General features: G+C 49.0%; 7 protein-coding genes across 7 annotated transcripts; 2 read left to right on the top strand and 5 right to left on the bottom strand.

Annotated features, from left to right (window-relative positions):
- Window positions 1-156: 156 nt before the first annotated feature.
- N7455_001444 (NADP(+)-dependent, decarboxylating phosphogluconate dehydrogenase) lies at window positions 157-2,162 on the bottom strand (the record flags this gene model as incomplete). Its single annotated transcript, XM_065604004.1, has 5 exons — window positions 157-597; window positions 668-1,096; window positions 1,153-1,604; window positions 1,669-1,805; window positions 2,146-2,162. 5 exons carry the CDS (start codon window positions 2,160-2,162, stop codon window positions 157-159), a joined length of 1,476 nt encoding a protein of 491 aa, XP_065462495.1.
- A 45-nt stretch (window positions 2,163-2,207) lies between these two features.
- Window positions 2,208-2,412, bottom strand: N7455_001443 (uncharacterized protein; the record flags this gene model as incomplete). Its single annotated transcript, XM_065604003.1, is given in 2 exon segments — window positions 2,208-2,294; window positions 2,311-2,412. Coding segments are annotated over 2 exon segments (189 nt in total), but the record flags the coding sequence as incomplete, so codon positions are not given.
- An 852-nt stretch (window positions 2,413-3,264) lies between these two features.
- On the top strand, window positions 3,265-4,338 carry N7455_001442 (RNP domain protein; the record flags this gene model as incomplete). Its single annotated transcript, XM_040951298.2, has 1 exon — window positions 3,265-4,338. One exon carries the CDS (start codon window positions 3,265-3,267, stop codon window positions 4,336-4,338), a length of 1,074 nt encoding a protein of 357 aa, XP_040817601.2.
- Window positions 4,339-6,868: 2,530 nt separating this feature from the next.
- On the bottom strand, window positions 6,869-7,264 carry N7455_001441 (uncharacterized protein; the record flags this gene model as incomplete). Its single annotated transcript, XM_065604002.1, has 3 exons — window positions 6,869-6,904; window positions 6,930-7,210; window positions 7,234-7,264. 3 exons carry the CDS (start codon window positions 7,262-7,264, stop codon window positions 6,869-6,871), a joined length of 348 nt encoding a protein of 115 aa, XP_065462493.1.
- A 642-nt stretch (window positions 7,265-7,906) lies between these two features.
- N7455_001440 (uncharacterized protein) lies at window positions 7,907-12,564 on the bottom strand (the record flags this gene model as incomplete). Its single annotated transcript, XM_040951559.2, has 5 exons — window positions 7,907-8,544; window positions 8,599-9,249; window positions 9,299-12,121; window positions 12,180-12,465; window positions 12,523-12,564. 5 exons carry the CDS (start codon window positions 12,562-12,564, stop codon window positions 7,907-7,909), a joined length of 4,440 nt encoding a protein of 1,479 aa, XP_040817693.2.
- Window positions 12,565-13,073: 509 nt separating this feature from the next.
- Window positions 13,074-15,339, top strand: N7455_001439 (WD repeat NOL10/ENP2 family protein; the record flags this gene model as incomplete). Its single annotated transcript, XM_040951714.2, has 2 exons — window positions 13,074-13,290; window positions 13,358-15,339. 2 exons carry the CDS (start codon window positions 13,074-13,076, stop codon window positions 15,337-15,339), a joined length of 2,199 nt encoding a protein of 732 aa, XP_040818521.1.
- Window positions 15,340-16,895: 1,556 nt separating this feature from the next.
- On the bottom strand, window positions 16,896-17,393 carry N7455_001438 (uncharacterized protein; the record flags this gene model as incomplete). The annotated part of the gene is made up of 2 exons (XM_065604001.1): window positions 16,896-17,266; window positions 17,300-17,393. 2 exons carry the CDS (start codon window positions 17,391-17,393, stop codon window positions 16,896-16,898), a joined length of 465 nt encoding a protein of 154 aa, XP_065462492.1.
- Window positions 17,394-18,198: the final 805 nt, after the last annotated feature.

Raw genomic sequence — 18,198 nt, 5'->3', positions numbered from 1 at the left:
ACCAGCAGAGGCTCACTTAAATCATAGACAGCAAAGAAATACGTAGAAGAGAAAAACAAGTGACTTCGTTACGGATCATGGGCATTCCATGGAGACATCTAAATACATTGAACATCCAAATTTTTTACCCTGCTAACATACCTCAACTGAACACGCTTATGCGATGTAGGTCGAGGCCGACACGTCACCACCACGGCCGGTCCAGTTAACGTGGATATCCTTGCCCTCGGGGAAGGTCTCGCTAGCGTTCTCGGGCTTGATGCGGAAAGTGTGGGCACCGAAGTAGTCACGCTGGGCCTGGAGCAGGTTGGCGGGCAGGTTCTTGGAGCGGTAACCGTCGTAGAAGCTGAGAGCAGTGGAGAAGGCCGGAGCGGGGATACCCCACAGAGCGGTCTTGCTGATCACGTTACGCCAGCCGTTCTGGGCGTTGTTAATGGCCTTGTTGAAGAAGTCGTCGAAGAGCAGGTTCTCAAGGTCGGGGTTGTTGCGGTAGGCGTTGGTGATATCCTTAAGGAAGACGGAGCGGATGATGCAACCACCGCGCCACATGAGGGCAATGGAAGGCTTGTTCAGCTTCCAGTTGTACTCCTTGGCGGCCTATATTGGGGGCGAGGGTTAGAAAACGACTATGAATGAGGCTGACAAGAAAGAAAAAAAAGAAACTTACGTTCTGGATGAGCATGAAGCCCTGGGCGTAGGAGATAATCTTGGAAGCGTACAGGGCCTGCTCAAGGTCGTCGACGAAAGCCTGCTTGTCGCCCTCGAACTTAGGAGTAGGACCGCTCAGGATGCTGCTGGCGCGGCCACGCTCATCCTTGAGAGCACTGAGGCAGCGAGAGAAGACAGCCTCGCCGATCAGGGTGACGGGCATGCCGAGGTCCAGAGCGTTGATGGCGGTCCACTTGCCGGTACCCTTCTGGCCAGCCTTGTCGAGGATCTTGTCAACAAGGGGAGTGCCATCGTTGTCGTTGTAGTAGAGGATATCACGAGTGATCTCGATCAGGAAGGAGTCAAGAACACCGCTGTTCCACTTGGCGAAAACATCACCAATCTCCTTGGAGGAGAGACCGACACCGCGCTTGAGGATATCGTAGGCCTAAATGATGATGTCAGCGGTTTTCCCGAGAATGTTTTGCTTAAAAGTAGCCTTACCTCGCAGATCAGCTGCATGTCACCGTACTCAATACCGTTGTGGACCATCTTGACGTAGTGACCGGCACCCTCGTCACCGACCCAGTCGCAGCAGGCCTCACCGTCGCTCTTGGCGGAGATGCTCTGGAAGATGTCCTTAATGTGGGGCCAGGCCTCCTCGTTGCCACCGGGCATGAGAGAGGGTCCGTAACGGGCACCCTCCTCACCACCGGAGACACCGCTGCCGACGAAACTGATGCCCTTGGCAGTGAGGTACTGAGTGCGGCGGTTGCTGTCGGGGTAGTGGGAGTTACCACCGTCAATGATGATATCACCCTTCTCGAGGAAAGGCAGAAGGGACTCGATGAAGTCATCGACGGGCTTTCCGGCCATGACGAGGAGCATGATACGACGGGGGCGCTTGAGCTTGGCGCAGAACTCCTGGATGGAGTGAGCACCAACGATGGACTTGCCTATTTTATAATGAGCATTTTTGCGAAAAGGGGATTGGAACCTGTTATTGTCTGTAGAGCTTACCCTTGGCCTCGTTCTCCAAGAAACGGTCAACCTTGGCGGTTGTACGGTTGTAAGCGCAAACGGTGAATCCGTGATCAGCAACGTTGAGGATCAGGTTCTGGCCCATAACGGCCAGACCGATGAGGCCGAAATCAGCACTAGGAGCAAAGTGCGCCGGAGCGCCGACATTGATGCCGGCGAGACGGGCGCTATCATCAGCGATCAATGTCTCTTGTCAACAACTGGGTAAAAATCACAATGGGAACAAAAAAGAAAGGGAAGCCGTGAGCTTCCGAGGGCAAAAAAACACAGATCACAGACTCGCAGTAGCATAGCTCCAATGGTATCATCTTGCCCAAGCATCTATAGGGATTTGGTCTTCCAAATAGAGCTGGTACATGATGTGTGAGTAGCATTGAAGATCCATGCGCTCTGGTGTTACTCCAAGATGCAGGTGTGACCTGGAATTGGTGAAGAGAGGGAAGAAGGTAGACTTACACAGCTTGGTCAGCCATGACGATTATATGTGAGATATGAGGGTGAGAAAAGTAAAGGTGAATCTAGAGAAGAGAAGAAGATGAAGAAGGAGGGGAAGGGGAAGAAGAAGAAGTAGCCCCAACCGGCTGACGGAGCAACTCTTCCGTCATCTTTGGTGGGACATACCGGCGGGGGGTACCATGTACCAACGCCGTTCTTACTGTCTCCGGTGTAGCGCCAAGTATTAGGTACAGGAGCAGAGTCGTCCGGTGTCAACCCACTCGGGTTCTGTTGTAAATTTGGAAAGCCGACTCGGTTTTCAATTCCTTATGTTGCTAGTATATGCATCCTCTGTTTTGGATTTTCCTTTTAAAATATATACGGAGTACATGTGATTGACATTGCAGCTTTTACATAGTACATTGTGTATGATAGCGGGGCATGGAGGGGTAACTTGAACTGAAGAATCCTATAACTATAGTAACTAACCTATGTATATTATAGGTATCAAGTAGAGAATAATGAAATAGAAACCCAATCGAATATCCATGTAACTCATCGAAACCATCCGAAATCAAACCCCCCAATCCCACCTTGTCCACGCATCGGTGAACTGTTCTGGTAGAGTTGCGACGGAGAAATCACTTGCCGATGAGTTCATACCCGCCTGCGTATAAGCTAGTCTGTTTTGGGACTAGAGTGGGGGTAGCAGGGCCGGCAGCGGAATGACTCAGCACGAGGGCGCCCAAAGTGCTTATGTCATATCTGAGTCAGAAAAGCTTGATCGAGTCATGTGACACTGCCGTCCGCCAACGGCCTGGCCAGCGCATTCAGTGACAAGAAAAAAAGTCCCATGTCATCTCTCTTGCCATTTTTCATTAATTCCAACCCAGCGTAGTCCTTGGAGACGCGCGTTTCATAACCCCCAGCCTTCTTATAGTGATCATCTGCAAGTCGCGCAAACCTTTCGCCTCTTGCAAGTGCTGATCCTTCGGGTGCCTCTCTCAAGCGTGACGTCTGGCGAATGACTGCGGCGTCAGTCAGGCCCTGAAGGTACGTTGCGGTTGCTACTTTGCATCTAGCAGTCTCGTCTCTTGCGTCTCGCTTTTCTCTCTTCCTTATCTGGATATCCCATTCATCATGTCCCTTCCGCCTCCTCCAGGTCTCAACAAGACTCCCTCGTCTCTTCCGCCCCGCCCACCTCCATCCTCCAACGCCGCGCAGCCTCCCACCGCCAACCCTGCAAGCCATGGCGGTAGATCTCGACCAACCGGCTACAGCGCTTTCACGGCGTTCCAGCCGCGCGCCGTAGCCTCCAGTCAACCGCATCGCACCAACACCCACTCGGTCTCGCGTCCACCAGTCTCTGCTGCTGGATACGCAACCCCCACAAACAGCTACGTTAACCACTATCAACAACCTCAGGCATACCAGGGTGGTCCTTCCTACTATGGACAACCTCAATACGCGGAAAACACGTACGGCCCGACCGTTCCACACATTGCGAACCCCTTCGGATCTACCCCCAACCAGACCAACACAGGGTTCCCACAGAGCGGCAGCGCCCCCGGCTTTGATGCAGAGACTGAAGCTCAAATTGCGCAGTGGCAGAGCGCATACAACAAACCCGCTGAAGATTCCACTAAGACTCAAGGCAACCAGCCCGGTTCAGGCGTGAACACGGGAGCCGGAACCCCAGCCTTCGGCCCGGGAACTCCTGTCCCGCAGCCTGAGTCACAAAAGACAGTCATTCGTTCTGGTGGTGGTGAGACATGGACCGACTCGACCCTATTGGAGTGGGACCCCGCACATTTCCGCCTTTTTATCGGTAACCTCGCAGGCGAAGTGACGGATGAATCTCTGCTGAAGGCATTTTCTCGCTACCCATCGGTCCAGAAAGCGCGTGTCGTCCGAGAGAAGCGAACCCAGAAGAGTGCAGGCTATGGATTTGTCAGTTTCAGTGATAGTGAGGACTATTTCAAAGCGGGTCGAGAAATGCAAGGAAAGTACATCGGTTCGCACCCAATCCTATTGCGCCGAGCCATGACCGAGATTCGCCCAGCTTCGAACCCCAAGCATGGAAAACATGGAAAGAAGCAAGGCAAGGGCAAGGGTCCGAAGGGGGATAACGCCGGTGGAGCAGGTGGAAAAGTTAAGCAAGATGGTGTCAAAAAGCCAGCCAAAACCAAGGGAGGATTGAAGATTCTGGGCTAAGTCTATGAATGTAACCGGCACTTTATGCAAATAATTATTCTATTATGTACATCTGTAGCAAGTCTAGTAATGATGCTTTTCTATTACTAGTTACATGTACTATTAGTTAACTATATAGTTACTGAATCTCAAATGGTATCAACCAATTTGTACATGGCATATGTCACGTGACTGCAATTGTCGCCTGAGGCAGGTTTGCCTTCTCTAACGTAATCGGTAAGCGAGCCGGCCATGTAAGCCAGCCGGCCACCCAGCCTAATATATTAATTTTAAATGCATTTACCTCAACCACAACGCCATTAAATTAATTCAACTAGCTGGTTTCTCTATCTGGACATGTCTCTCTTCTATGCCCTGGCAATCTACATATTCCACATGCTCGCCCGGCCCGTACAGATTGTTGTAAACCTTGCGAAACCTGCTCACGATAGGTATTGATACGCATTACTTGGGTCTCAAATGGCTCTGCACGTAGCTCACGAACCTCCTGGACTGAGAGATCCCCTTCGTGGACGATAGTCCTAGTAGACCGAGTCCGTTTTTGCTTCTGCTTCTCGTTGGCGGCGCGTAAATCGCCAACTTCCTTCTCAAGAAATGCGGCGGATTGCATAGTGATTTGGCATGCCTTTAAAACCTGGTTTATAGCGGAATTGAGAGGACTTGGGGGGCTCCTTGATCTTGTACGAAGCAATGCTTTAATTGACGAAGCTTGCTTTTGTAATTGGATGTAATTCGAGGGCGTTTTCGGGTCCCAATCGCTTCCCCTACTCGGAGGGGGGGTAGGGGTTCGAAGACGAATATTTAGCTTTGAGATCACTCGATCAGGCGCAAATGGTATTAAACCAGCGGCTCTAAAGCTATTTTTAATCGTCTCCGATTTAAAAGCTTCAATTCGTGCGAGGGGGTATGCTTCGAGGAAGTCAAGTTTATCAATATGATTGATCCCGCTCCGCATCTTCATCTCAACCATCCGGCTATATGATCGTTTTAATACCGCAAAACAGCCGATATCAAGAGGTTGTAAAAGATGAGATGAATGCGCTGGCATACAGATTGGTATAACCTTATTTTGCTCACAAATCTCGTCGAATTTCGGGGTTAAATGGCTTCCATGCCCATCAAGTATTAAGAGCCGATATATCCCCTTCGTACGCGAAGAAGTCGTCGGAATAAAGAGCTTTTTAAGCCAGCGAAGTCCAATTTCATCAGAAGTCTAACCGTTCGGACTAACTTCAAATCGCCAATCTTCCGGGAGGCCGTCAAACCATGATTCAATAAAGACTTTGCCTTTAAAAATAATACACGGAGGGAGGGCCCAACCCGAAGCATTTATACATTCGATAGCAGTCACCCATTCACGATTTCCAGGTTGTAAAAGCGAGCGCCGACCGTAATATTCACTCCTCGTAATCACTTTCGCCGTAGAGATCAATCCCATCGCAAAACCCGTCTCATCAAAGTTATAAACGTCGTCGGGATCGATTCCAAATTGAAGAATTGTTTTTTGGACAAGATTAAACCACTCTCCAATAACTTTCGGGTCTTCGCATTTCGCACGCTCATAATTATAGCGTCTCGAGAATCGGGAGGAGAGGAGAGGATGCCGTTTCACAAAGTTATATACCTATTTCTCGCCAACCGAAATAACCGGGGTAGTTCCACGTTTTTCGAGAAGAAGATTCGCCATTTCTCGAACAGTAGAAGGACGGGGGGGAGCTCCACGTAGATCCATAGAAAGAATCCATTTTTCAAGAGATTCCTCCTCGATTTCCGTCAATTTAGATGAATTTGCGCGAGAAATCGCGCGATTTTGGTGGCCCCGTAATCGGTCTTGAAGCGTTGAACGTGGTATATTAAAACGGCGCGCCACTTCGCGAATTGAAGAGATTTCTTTATTCTTGAAAGCCTGGATAGCTAACAGAATCCTACCCTCTTGCTCTATTGAATTTCTAGAGGATTGGGAGCGAATTGGTGGCATAGTGGGTGGTTGAACTAACTAAGTGCTAAATCATGGACGCGTTTTGGGTTGGGTGGCCGGCTGGCTTACATGGCCGGCTCGCTTACCGATTACGTTAGTTATTGCCCCCGTTTGTACTTCCCAGGTATTAGGTACAATATTCCATTAACAACCTTGAAACAGAGTACTTCAATCAATTCATTATTATTTCTAGCCTCCCTACTCCGTATAATGCACACAGAATGTACGAATTATTCTGGGTACCTAGCCACAATATGTGGTTAGTACATTGAGTTCCCCAGCCCCTCTGAAAAGCACATGGCTGGGAGAAAAAAAAAGGCCAGTTTAAAACCATTCACATTCCAGCTAATCCAATCTTCTTTATCTCTGCTTTCTCACATTCTTACGATCTATAATAATTCCACTTTCCTTGAAAAAGGAGAGTTGTGTGTTGCAAAAAGAGCCAGCCCGACGAGGCTGTATACTTCCGTGTATACAAATCCCACCCAACGCATTGCTGCCCACCTGTACACGGCCTACCACTTTGAATTCCACGTCTTATTTTGATCTTACCTATCCTCCTATCGGCTTAACAACACTCGAAGCTCCCTACACATCTCACCGAATCATTTACCTCTCTACCACGATCTGCTGATCGTCTCCACCCAACATGGTTCAGCGAAACATCACCATCGCGATTATCATCATCGTCCTCTTCCTCCTTCTTGCACTCGCTGGATTTGCGATCTGGGCGGTAAATAACCACGTCTCGTTCTTCTCCAAGAAGAAGGAGGCCGATGCGGAGAGTGCGGATGGGTGATAAGGCAGGGTAGCAGCAATAAACACTGCACCCTTGACCTGGACCTTGGCCTCGGGCTCTCTTGGTCTCGCTTTTACAGGCATTGATTGCCTCTTCTTCGAAACATACACATACATACGATCACACACAAACATCCATGACCACGACATTTTCTGCGACACGATACCCTTTTTGTGGGCATATAACACTATCTGCCACGATGACGAGCTGCGTTACGAGTCTTTTACGTTGAAATACGCCTTTTTTTTTGTACGATTGTTGGCGATTGAAAGCAATCAGTACATAAGTTGCTTTCGGTGTATTTTCTTTTTTTTTGTTTCTTTTTTTTTGTTTCTTTTTTGGGTGTTTCTTTTTGGATGGGGAGTTGGAGGTCTTTTTTCCTGTGTCCTTTTCTTTCTTGGGTGTATTTGATGACTTCATTTGGTGCACATTTTTTGCTTTGAGAAATAACTCCTGCTGCATATTCCTATTGACAGTTTGAAAATATCATAAGTTGACAAAGCTTTGAAACATCGATCTAATTTTCACATATTTCCAAAGCCGTATAAGTAGTGAATACCTAAAGAGTGTTTCAAGGACAACCAAGGTAAAGATATATTATCCATCGATGTCTCGATTTGAACAAGCATGCACAACAAACAAGGGTAATTCACTTGCACTGCCTCCGGGGGTATACATATGTACCCAAGCTATGTAGGTAATAAAACATCCCACCACCGAGAAAGCCTTAGCATACATGAGATTCCGAATAGAGAAAGAAACCATAACGCCCCAGTAACAAGATGTCTCGCTCAAAAAACATAACTCAAAAGCTCTTGTCCGCGAAGAGCCGTGGCGACATGCCAAGGCAGTGTGTTATTTTGTACACTGCATATGCCCTTGGCCCGGGCAAGACATCCCAGGTCCCGATACATACTTAAGGTATCTTTCAGGACATTATCGTGGGATGGGGGAGGACGTGGGGAATAGATGAGATTGACGGAGATTGCAAACACGCCGTCGCCATCAGTAGCGCCTTTGCGGCGAAGGAGATACCCGCTGGACAGGGCGGGTCGGAATTCGGTGAGGTGTGGAGAGCTGTTGAGTCGGTGGGATAGGATGGCTAGCCAGGAGTCGTCGCAGATATCAGTAAGGATAGCTTCTGAATCTGTTTCAAGTGACATTTCCGTTGGCGTGGGGGCATTGTAGGCAGCGGGGCCGGCGCTGGTTGGTGTGGCTGCATTGCCTGATTGTTCGGGGGATGCAACACTGGCACTTGGATTAGGAGTCGAGACAGGGGTAGATGAAGACAGTATGTTCAGCATAGCCATTGATATGGGGGGAACTGGTGGCTCAAGAATCAAGTCGGGGACGGTGTTGACAGCAAGGATGGTCAATTCCAACGACCCAGGTCGTAACTTATTGTGCTGGTCTGCAAGACTAGCCCATGCTGTGAATGTGTTAGCGATTTACCCTCGATATCAGGGAAAACAATAAGCAATACCTTCAACCTCATCGGTTTCTATAGGCTCGGTGGTCACCAGCTGCACTTTCCATCGTGCTTGGAATTTATCCATAATGTGTTTCGTCGTAGCCCAGATTTCATTCCTTACCTCGGAAACCGGTCTCGCACCACTCGACTGGCGATACCGCAGGCAGTAAGACATGGTTCTTTGTATAGAACCTGACAAATCAGACCATGCCACCGATATCCAGCGTTGATCAAGACTTTTCGAGTAGGCAATATGAAGACTTCGCCCATCTTGAAGCGGCGAGGATCTTTCGGGGGCAAGTCGGAAACTAATAGCCCTCGGAAGAGCATCAGCCAGAAGAATTGGTGGTGCGCAGAGCAGGGGGCTCATATCCGCATCATTTGGGCGACATCGACTGTAGACTTCTAGAGCCAAATTCAAATAATCCGTCTCAGGAGGTACAACCATCGTTTCGCTCGACATGACGAACTCCAGTGGAATTATCTGCAGAACAAGCTCGTTGGAGATTCGAGTCTGCCTTCGTTCGGAACCGGCTACCAATTGCTGGAAAAGGTGCCAGAAGGCGGAACAGATGTCTGCTAGTGCCGCAGCGTGCGTAAATGGATTGATGATATAGACAACATTGTTATCAGCAGTCGCTGGTGATTGTGAGAGCTCAGAGCCTTTAAAACAGTTAGTCAAAGATACGTAACCGCTAGATAAAACACGTACCAAGCTGCTCGCATGTTCTCTTTAATACCTGCATCATAGATTCATAACTAGATGTTTCAGATTTCCATGGCCTCAGCCCGTCTTCAAATGCCACAGAATCGTCTCCTCTGGTATGGGTTCCGAGACTGCAACTTTGGTATAGAAGACCAAACCGTGTCAAGAACACATCTGCTGCTTTTGACGCAGCTTGTGGGTGAATACAGTAGGCAGATATGTTCTTTGGACCATGAGCAGGCTCAAGACCAAACGTCTCCCAAAAGGATACAGCTGGGGGAAGAGCCTCTAAGTATTCTTTGCCTCGACGCACACGTATGTGGGGCGCCGATAACTTTGAAATGAAGCTTTTCGGGGTCTCTTTGGGTGGCGGCGGATGTTGTGGCGGTTGCTGCTGCGGTTGGTTCGCAACAAATTCATCCTGTAGTGATGTGTATCTTTTGAAGTCCATTTTCGAGGTCTCGCCCAAGAGCGTTGTGTCGTCGAGGGCTTGTAGTGACAAAGACTCGCTCTCGAGATCAAAAAGTCCAATTTGCCCATCAAGTGGATGCTTGAGGGAGGACTGCGTGATTTGGTCAACCAGAAGTTGGGCAATTTCAAGTTGACCTTCACGGCGAAAAAGTACAGGGAGTTGTTGAGGTGGAAAAGCAGAGAAATAACCGGTTAAGGTCCAATCGGAAAAATTAGCTAGAAAATTACCCAGGAACGTAGAGTTCTCGGCTGCGTATGTGGGACTTGCTTCTGTGACAGGCAATGACTTCTCTTGGGATGCAATCGAGATTATATCAGATTCCGAAGGAGCTCGTTTCCGCTTCAAAGATGGGATTGAGGACGCGGCTGCCGGTGTTGGAACATGCTCCGACATGATCTCGATACTGTCGTCGCTGCCGTCACTGCTCACCGAGGCTGATCGTAAACCATTTTCTGATTGGGTCAGAGATAGACTGGGTTTGTTGTATTCCTTCGAGGAGCCAGGTGCGTTGGCGCTGCTCCGTCCACGGTGAGGCATGCCGATCGTGGGTATAGCAGATGTCTGGTTTAACGTGTCCAACGAGCCACCACCGGAGAACCAGAATTTGCCAGCTGCTCCGTACTTCCGATCCCAATCACCAAGTTTCTTTTCGAATTCCACTGGATGGTAATGCCCTTGTCCCCGGTTATCTGTAGACTGTTGATGATTGTCTGCCTCGGGCCCTGGGAACAATATCTTTTTCACTTCTACTGGGCTCAAGGGCGGGCTGATTGTTTGAGCTGCGCGATCCACTGGTGAATGAGCTGGTTCTTCGGGGGCCATGGGCTCTTCAGATAACCGCGGGGCTTCGTCATATACCAGAGAGGCGTGTGCTTCATGTGTTTCGACATGAATTGGGATTTCTTGCTGCTGATTGGGAGAGGGCTCTGCATCAACCATGGCCTCAGCCTCCAGTTCGCTTGGAGGATGGGGAGCTTCAAGGGCTTCATCCGCATCCTCTACAAGAGAGTTACCCTCCATGCCATCGAAATCAGGGTCATCAAAAAAGCTGAAATCCGCGTCGGTGATACCTTTCGACCCGAAATCTCTTTCGTTCATTTCCCCAAAGAGATCTTCTTCGTCGCTTGCATCATATCGGCCAGTGCCAACTCCAACACCACTATTCTGAACGGGTGATATATCAGATCCTGGTGCGTTTCTTCTTGAATTTCGCTGCGTTGTATGGGGTAGCCCGAAGTCAGAATCATCAGCAAAAGCCTCAGAAGGGTTCGGATTGCTCAATCCGACTGCTGCAGTTCCATCTGGGGGAGTTGGATAAACAAGATTCGTGCTTTGCAAATCGGGATATTGCGCAATTCGGGATAAACTCTCTATGCTTTCCAGAGGTTCAGGTTTGAGTGGCGACGGCATTTCTTGGTCTTTTGGTTGTGGGTCTTGGGTGATAGGAGTGTTTTGAGCGGTATGGGAAATATCATCTAGCTTGAGAGAGCTCGCCATTGTGGACCATCGCTCTGCAAAATCTAGGGGTTCATCGAGAAGGGAAGCTTGAGTCCCAGAAGAGAAATTTGATGAGCTAGCCCTTCTGAAGCAAAATCTCGCTGGCCATAGCATGCGTTTCAGCGGCAGTGCAGATTGACTATCATCACTCTGTCGCCATGCCTCTCCAGCAAGCCTCGCGAAAAATGGTTCCCAAACTTCCACTTCAACCCAAGGTTCTTCATCAATTGAGCCAACATGCAACCCAAAATTCCGCAGCCACTGCACAACATCCAATTTCCACTGTATTCTTTTGGCAGACAGATTCTCAGGGGCAGGGTAGCTTAGAGACGAAACGATTGATGAGTCAATATTCGCCGTGACAAGCTTAGCGATAGTCCCGTTCGGGCATAGCCAAAGATCGATTCCAGGCTGCACGTCGATTCTTTCGGAAATGTCCTCGTGTGGACTGCACAGTCGTGATATACCCGCTTGGGATATAGTCTGGGCGGAAACAGTTATTGTTCCACTCATAGTTAACTGAATGTTGAGTGTAGTCAAGCAAGAAGTGGAGAGAATGTTGTCATTGTTGATATGGGGACTTTCGTATCCCGACTTTTCGACGGCAGTGAAAAGGGTGCGTGATCCGAGGGGTAGAGCAGCATGACGTCGAATCAACTGGAGGCCGATTGAACCAGTGACAGCAGATATAAAAGAGGCATAAATGGCCGCTGAGCTGCTATAACCATCTTGACGCCGAGGTGACGGTTGGCCCTGATGTGGCCGTGGCTGCCCAGTGGGTTGGGTACCGTGCTGACTCTGGTTGTCGGACGACAGCCCTTTCACTAAATCCAGCGAGGAGACACTTCCCAATGCAGAGACTATTGTAATAAGATTAATACGGTCTGAAATAACTCAGTGGGCTGTTCATAGACATACCTTTCAAGGTTGTTGTGCCGACGACGATCCTATTTGACTCTGCGTCACTTCCCCTCACATACAAAGGTTTCAGGCTTTCGAACTCGGGAGTGGGGGAGAATACCCAAAGCCCTAGGCGCCTTGGGCACGAGGCCAGGCAATTCAAGCCTCTCAGCCGAGCCTCTAGATCTTTGAGACGACTCAAGTGCTTGAGAATAGTGTAGCCATTGGCGGGGCTCTCCTGTGGGTTACTTGTGATACCAGCTTCTTCTGTGTATATTCTCCAGTAAATATTGGAGAATCCATCCTAATATGACGCGTCAGCATGGACGCGAAATGTACTGTAAATATTACGATAACTCACAATAAGATGTATGTTGGTGTTTGCGCCGCCAGGGAAGTCCATAATTCAACGGTCGCAGACAGCCCCGGAAGCCTTTAAAGATAGAAGAAATTTTGAAGATGACTCTGGAAGTCATTTCCAATCGCAGGTTGCATGGTCTGTGGCAAGGAGTGAAAGCGCATAGCAGAGAGATCAACAAGCAGCGAGTACATTAGCTGATTGATATCATGTTGCGCGGAAACGATCAACAAAGACTAGAAGGACTGGCACAACACTCTCTCTTGAATGAAATCACCGCACCAAATGAAATAGCAATGATTTTAACCACCAAGGCTTATCGCATGAAGTCAACAGAAAGTTGAAATGCGTAATTCCGGGGGACGTTCGCCAGGGACACTCGGGCCAATCACCAGGCCCGTTTATCACGTGATCGCTATCAGCGGCTTTTTTATCGCAGTTTTTTTTTTTAATCTTTTGCAGGTTTGCTTTCGCCAACACCGATAGGTTGCAAATCAGTTGCAGATCACCTCAAAACAACTGGCTTGGCCTTTTCTACACCAGAATCTACCAGCATGAAGCTGTCCAACCCGTCCGAGGTCCCGGTATATACCATCTCGGGTTCAGACAGTGCTCGCCCGCTTCCCGAATGGCTTGCTAGACGACGAAAGCGCAGCTTGAAGAATGACCCCGAGTATGCCAATCGAGTTGAATTACTGCAAGACTTTGAATTTGAGGAAGCAAGTCACTGTGTCCGAGTCAGTGAGGATGGAGAATGGGTTATGAGCACAGGTTCGTACTAGTGATCCCCCATCTTTTCTTGAGAGCGCATATACCCTAACACCACTACTGCTTGCAGGAACTTACAAGCCCCAAATCCACACCCACTACCTTCCGCAATTGTCCCTTTCATGGGCGCGTCATACAAGTTCACTCAACACCACTTTTATCCTACTGTCTTCCGATTACACCAAATCCCTCCACCTCCAGTCTGATCGATCTCTTGAGTTCCACACCCCCTCAGGCTGTCACTACACCACCAGACTTCCCCGATATGGACGTGACCTTGTCTACGACCGCCAGTCGACTGAAGTGCTTGTTCCTGCAGTTGGTGTTAACCAGGATGGCATGGGAGAGGTATACCGATTGAACTTGGAGTTAGGTCGATACATGCGGAGTTTTGAGGTTGACGTCGGCGGTGACGATTTTACATCCACAGGTGGCGGAACTCTCCAAGGTGGAATTAACACAGGGTCGGTCAACACCGGTGCTATTGCGGAGCAGAGTCATAATCTGTTGGCCTTCGGAACTTCATTGGGGACAGTTGAGCTATGGGATCCTAGGGCTAAGGGACGCGCAGGTGTGCTCTCTACACCCACACAGGTTGGACTACACGATGAGCGATCAGAGATCACAGCTCTAGAATTCAATCGCTCCGGCATGAGCCTTGGAACTGGCTCGTCCAATGGTCTCATTCACCTTTACGACTTGCGCTCCCCCGTTCCCTTCCAGGTCAAGGACCAGGGATACGGGTTCCCTATTCACACCCTCCAATTCCTCGAGCAGTCATCTGCAACACAGGCTGCGACAATTGAACCCAAGTTGCTCTCTGCCGATAAGCGCATCATCAAGCTCTGGGATATCGAAGATCAAAAACCTTGGACCTCTGTTGAACCGGCTGTGGATCTCAAGTCTGTTGCTTGGTGCAAGGATAGCGGCATGCTCCTCACAGCCAATGAAGGCCGACAACAACACTCGTTCTTCATCCCGCAGCTTGGCCCCGCGCCGAAATGGTGCTCATTCTTGGACAACCTCGTTGAAGAGATGGCTGAGGATCCAAATGACCCCAGCGCATTCAAGTCTGCTCAGTCTAGTTCTGTCTGGCCCGGTTTCACGCTTGTGCCCAGTGAGGAGGTCGCCAAATGGGACGCCAAGCTCATCAAGGCAGGCGGAGACCCCATTGATTTGGCCTCCTACATGCAGTCCGGAAAGATGGTACCTTACTCCAAGGGCTACCAAGTATCGAACTTTGTTTATAACTCTATCACCGGGTTGTTCCCCGACACAGAAAACCCCAGAGCGAAGAAGGTGGCCGAAATTATGAACAAGGAGCGGGAGAGTCGCATCCGTGGCAAGAAGAAGGTTGCGGTCAAGGTGAACAGGAGACTGGCCGAGAGGATGCTGAACGCGGAGGAGAAGAGGGAGCGCAAGCATGCCAAGCGCCTATTGGAAGGCTCGGCCGACCAGGAAATGGCCGATGCTGCTGCTACTCCTTCTGCAGGCGAGGACAAGAATGTGTTGGGTGGTGGCCGTTTCGCTCAGCTGTTCGAGGACCAGGATTTCGCTGTCGACGAGACTTCACGCGAATTCCAGCTGCTGAACCCCAGTACGGTTCCTCAGGCTGCTGCCCCCCAATCAGCTTCGAGAAAGGAGCGTGGCTTGACAGCAGTCGAGCAAGAAGCCATCGACGACGTGCCCGGTTCAAGCTCCGACTCCGACTCCGACAGCGAGGCGGAAAAGCCCGCCAAGACAGCAGCTTCCAAAAAGATTTCTTCTGCCGACTACAAGCGGACGAAGCGGCCTCCGCCTCGTATGCAGGTATCTTCCTCGAATCAAGCCAACTCCACCCGGGACCGCTCCTTCGGCTCCCGTGCGCAGAACATGAAGTCGAGACAAAAGCCTGCACGACGGGTTGGTGTGGTCGGCGAGCAAGAGATGAGCTTCAACCCGGCCGGAAAGCCGAAGCGCGCTGCCCCCGAAGTGCGCTACGACAAGACCGATACATCGTTCCGGGCCAAGGAACGCCGCAGTGCTTCTGGCAATACTTTCCGCAAGATGTAATATGTCTTGCCATTCTTGGCCTTTTGTGCCATTTCCTTGACACCATCAAATCTTGTCTAGTCAAGAAGTTTTCTCATCCCAGGACTACGAACCATGCTCTTGGTCTTTTCGTCTTCCACTCATTGGGTGGAGCCTTCTTACGGGCACAGCTGTCCATTTCCGGCTAAACCACTGCCGAACACCAGGACCAATCTCATTGGCAACCTTTATTGCTCCCATGTGCAATTAGGCGCTATGCGAGGTGCTGCTGTGTTGATCCCACGGCTGCATTTTTTTTTTGAACCTACGGCAACTTTCTCAATACCCTATTTGCACACTATCTCACCATCATAGACAGCTTTGGTGTGGCGCCCGAAAATTCAAAGCTCTGGTGCACATATTTATTTTTGAATGACCACTCTGTATCTTAATGTCTCAAAAGCGATGCCAACAATCTTGAATATCATTCAACTATTTTTTTCACTTTGCTCTTCAGCCTCTTCCAAGATTATACCTAGTCGGTCGTATATATTAGATGGCTTTCGACCCAAACTCAGCAAGCATACAGTGCCATATAGTTAGTTGGTAAAGAAGCGCCTAGTTAATGCCAGTATCTCAGACAAGATTGAAATTGACGCCGCACTGGCATTTCTTGGTGGGTTTTCCTAAACTTAACTTTCTTCGTTTTTAGTAGAAAAGTTTGATCAATGTATGGTGTGTATGAACGATATATATGAGTCCAACTAACTAAAATAACCAAAAGAATCTACTACTTTTCCAAATCATCTTTAAGGAAAGGCTTACTAACCATAATATACACCCATGGACTCAAGGTTGAGGTCTACGCCACCATGGCGGTCCGAGGACCTTCCAGTTTTCAATATCATAACTATGTAAAGCATTGTGAGGTTATTCCAGCTATGTATCTGCACGCCAGAGGTATAGGCATACCCGCAGTTATCTGGGGCGCTGATGATTAACTAGGCTGGGTTACTGTAGGACGTGATACTGCTCAGTATGTCTAGCATGTCAATGAGAATCCAATGCACAAATCGCTATAAACAACTCTTGTACATATTGAACTTTGTCAGACGGGACTACATCGAAGTGCATGGTGCAATGTGAGATTAGATTGTTGAAGAGTTCAGAAAGCTAAGTTACGAAGACTAAGAAATCCGACACACTTATATAGATTCATTCCTATTATTTTTCAAGAAGCTCAAATTTGACGTCTAGGGCTTATCGAGCTGCATACGTCACAAGAAGCCCGGTCATCGTACCTTCCCGCGAGACCCCTAGACAATTTCCCTAACATCAATCTCTCTTCCCCCCCACATTAGTATTTCCCTCCCTTCTAACCCAATTCTCGCTTCCCGACGACACCTATATAAGGTCACATCGAGGTCCTAGTCCTTGCCTATGTTTTCAGGGACTAGGGCCTTGATACACAATGCGAATCCGACGAAAATCCCCGTGTTTGCCGTTGACATGGACAGTTTGAAGGATTCCAAAGACGACATATCCATTATCATCATATTACCCCATACATGTGGACAGCCATCCCCAGCCCCGTAGTCTCAATTAAGCTCATGGATAACCCGTCCGTTCCCCTTTGACTTGGCGTCCATGGACCCAATTTCATGTATAGCATTTTGCTCCGACGACATCTCCGAGGCCTGCCACACGAAATCGCCATTCTGTAATACAGGCTGCGTTTGCGGGGGCATATACGTGGGCGGCGACGAGGCGTGCTCGATATCGACCACCGGGGTCTTATCACGGCCGCAGCAACCCACGACTCTTCTGCGAAGGATGATGAGCAACACGATAGCGACGGCCGCGAAAGACACGACTACTATTCCAGTTATTGCGCCGCCTGATAGGTGGTAGGTTTTGTCTGTTGCTGTGTCTGGGCTGGAGCGTGGAGTGTGATGGATTTGTGTTGCGACTAACGATTAGAAGATTTGTTAGCAGTTGTTACGAGGCGCCTGGATGATTCGGCTATTCGTAGGAAGGTTGGCTCTACCGAGGAGCTGCGTACTAGGTAAGTGGGTTATAGTGGTCGTAGTCGTCATGGTGAATGTGTGGAATATTGTTATTGTTCAAGTTATTAAGAGCTGAACACTTTACACTTAACATCCACAATGGCAGCCAAGAATCTTAAAGACAGTAACATCTCGGATCGGAGATAGTATTGGGGGCTGAGGGTCGCATATTTCAAACCACTTAGGGTCTATGGGAGTGGGGCCTCATGAATACAAGGCGTGCTAATGACTGTGGCAGCCCGCCCACGGTGGGTTTGGGGCCGTATAAGCCACAATCGTCGGATCGGAGATAATTAGATCGAACCCAAACCCTACTAACCCGCAGTTTGTCAGGAGAAACAAGCCTTGTGTACGGGCGACTAAGTATGCCACTGGTTCATAACTCTCTCATTGGTTCATATTGCCAGGCATTAATTTAGATCCACTCTCACTTTACAAGTATGTGAATGTATATCCCGGCCAGGGATTGGAAACTAATTATATAGTCAAAGGTTATATGTAGAAAGGTCTCTCATATAGAACATGCTTTTTTTACCGCTCTCGTGTATACCTAAAAAGATAGCTAAAAGCTATCTAAAAGCTATCTCAAAACATAGCTCAAAAGACAGCTCAAAAGACATCTAAAAAGAACCTAACGATTCTTGTTGTATATGTCTCCGGCGATGAAAAACGCGGGGAGGTAATATCCAATGAGAGAATGAACGGGTGGCATACTTAGTCGCCCGTACTTGTGACAACGCTTGGCTCCTATTTCTTGTCCCTTGATACTACTAAACCACCTCTACAATGCTCCGGTCTACTTCTCGGCGTCTCTGTCATGGGTAGAGAAAGCGAT

This window comes from Penicillium solitum, assembly GCF_028829755.1.
Source record: "Penicillium solitum strain IBT 25940 chromosome Unknown utg000001l_segment0_segment0, whole genome shotgun sequence".
NCBI lineage: Eukaryota > Fungi > Ascomycota > Eurotiomycetes > Eurotiales > Aspergillaceae > Penicillium > Penicillium solitum.
The sequence above is the reverse complement of the archived record's forward strand: the minus strand, read 5'-3'. Positions and strand labels throughout refer to the sequence as shown.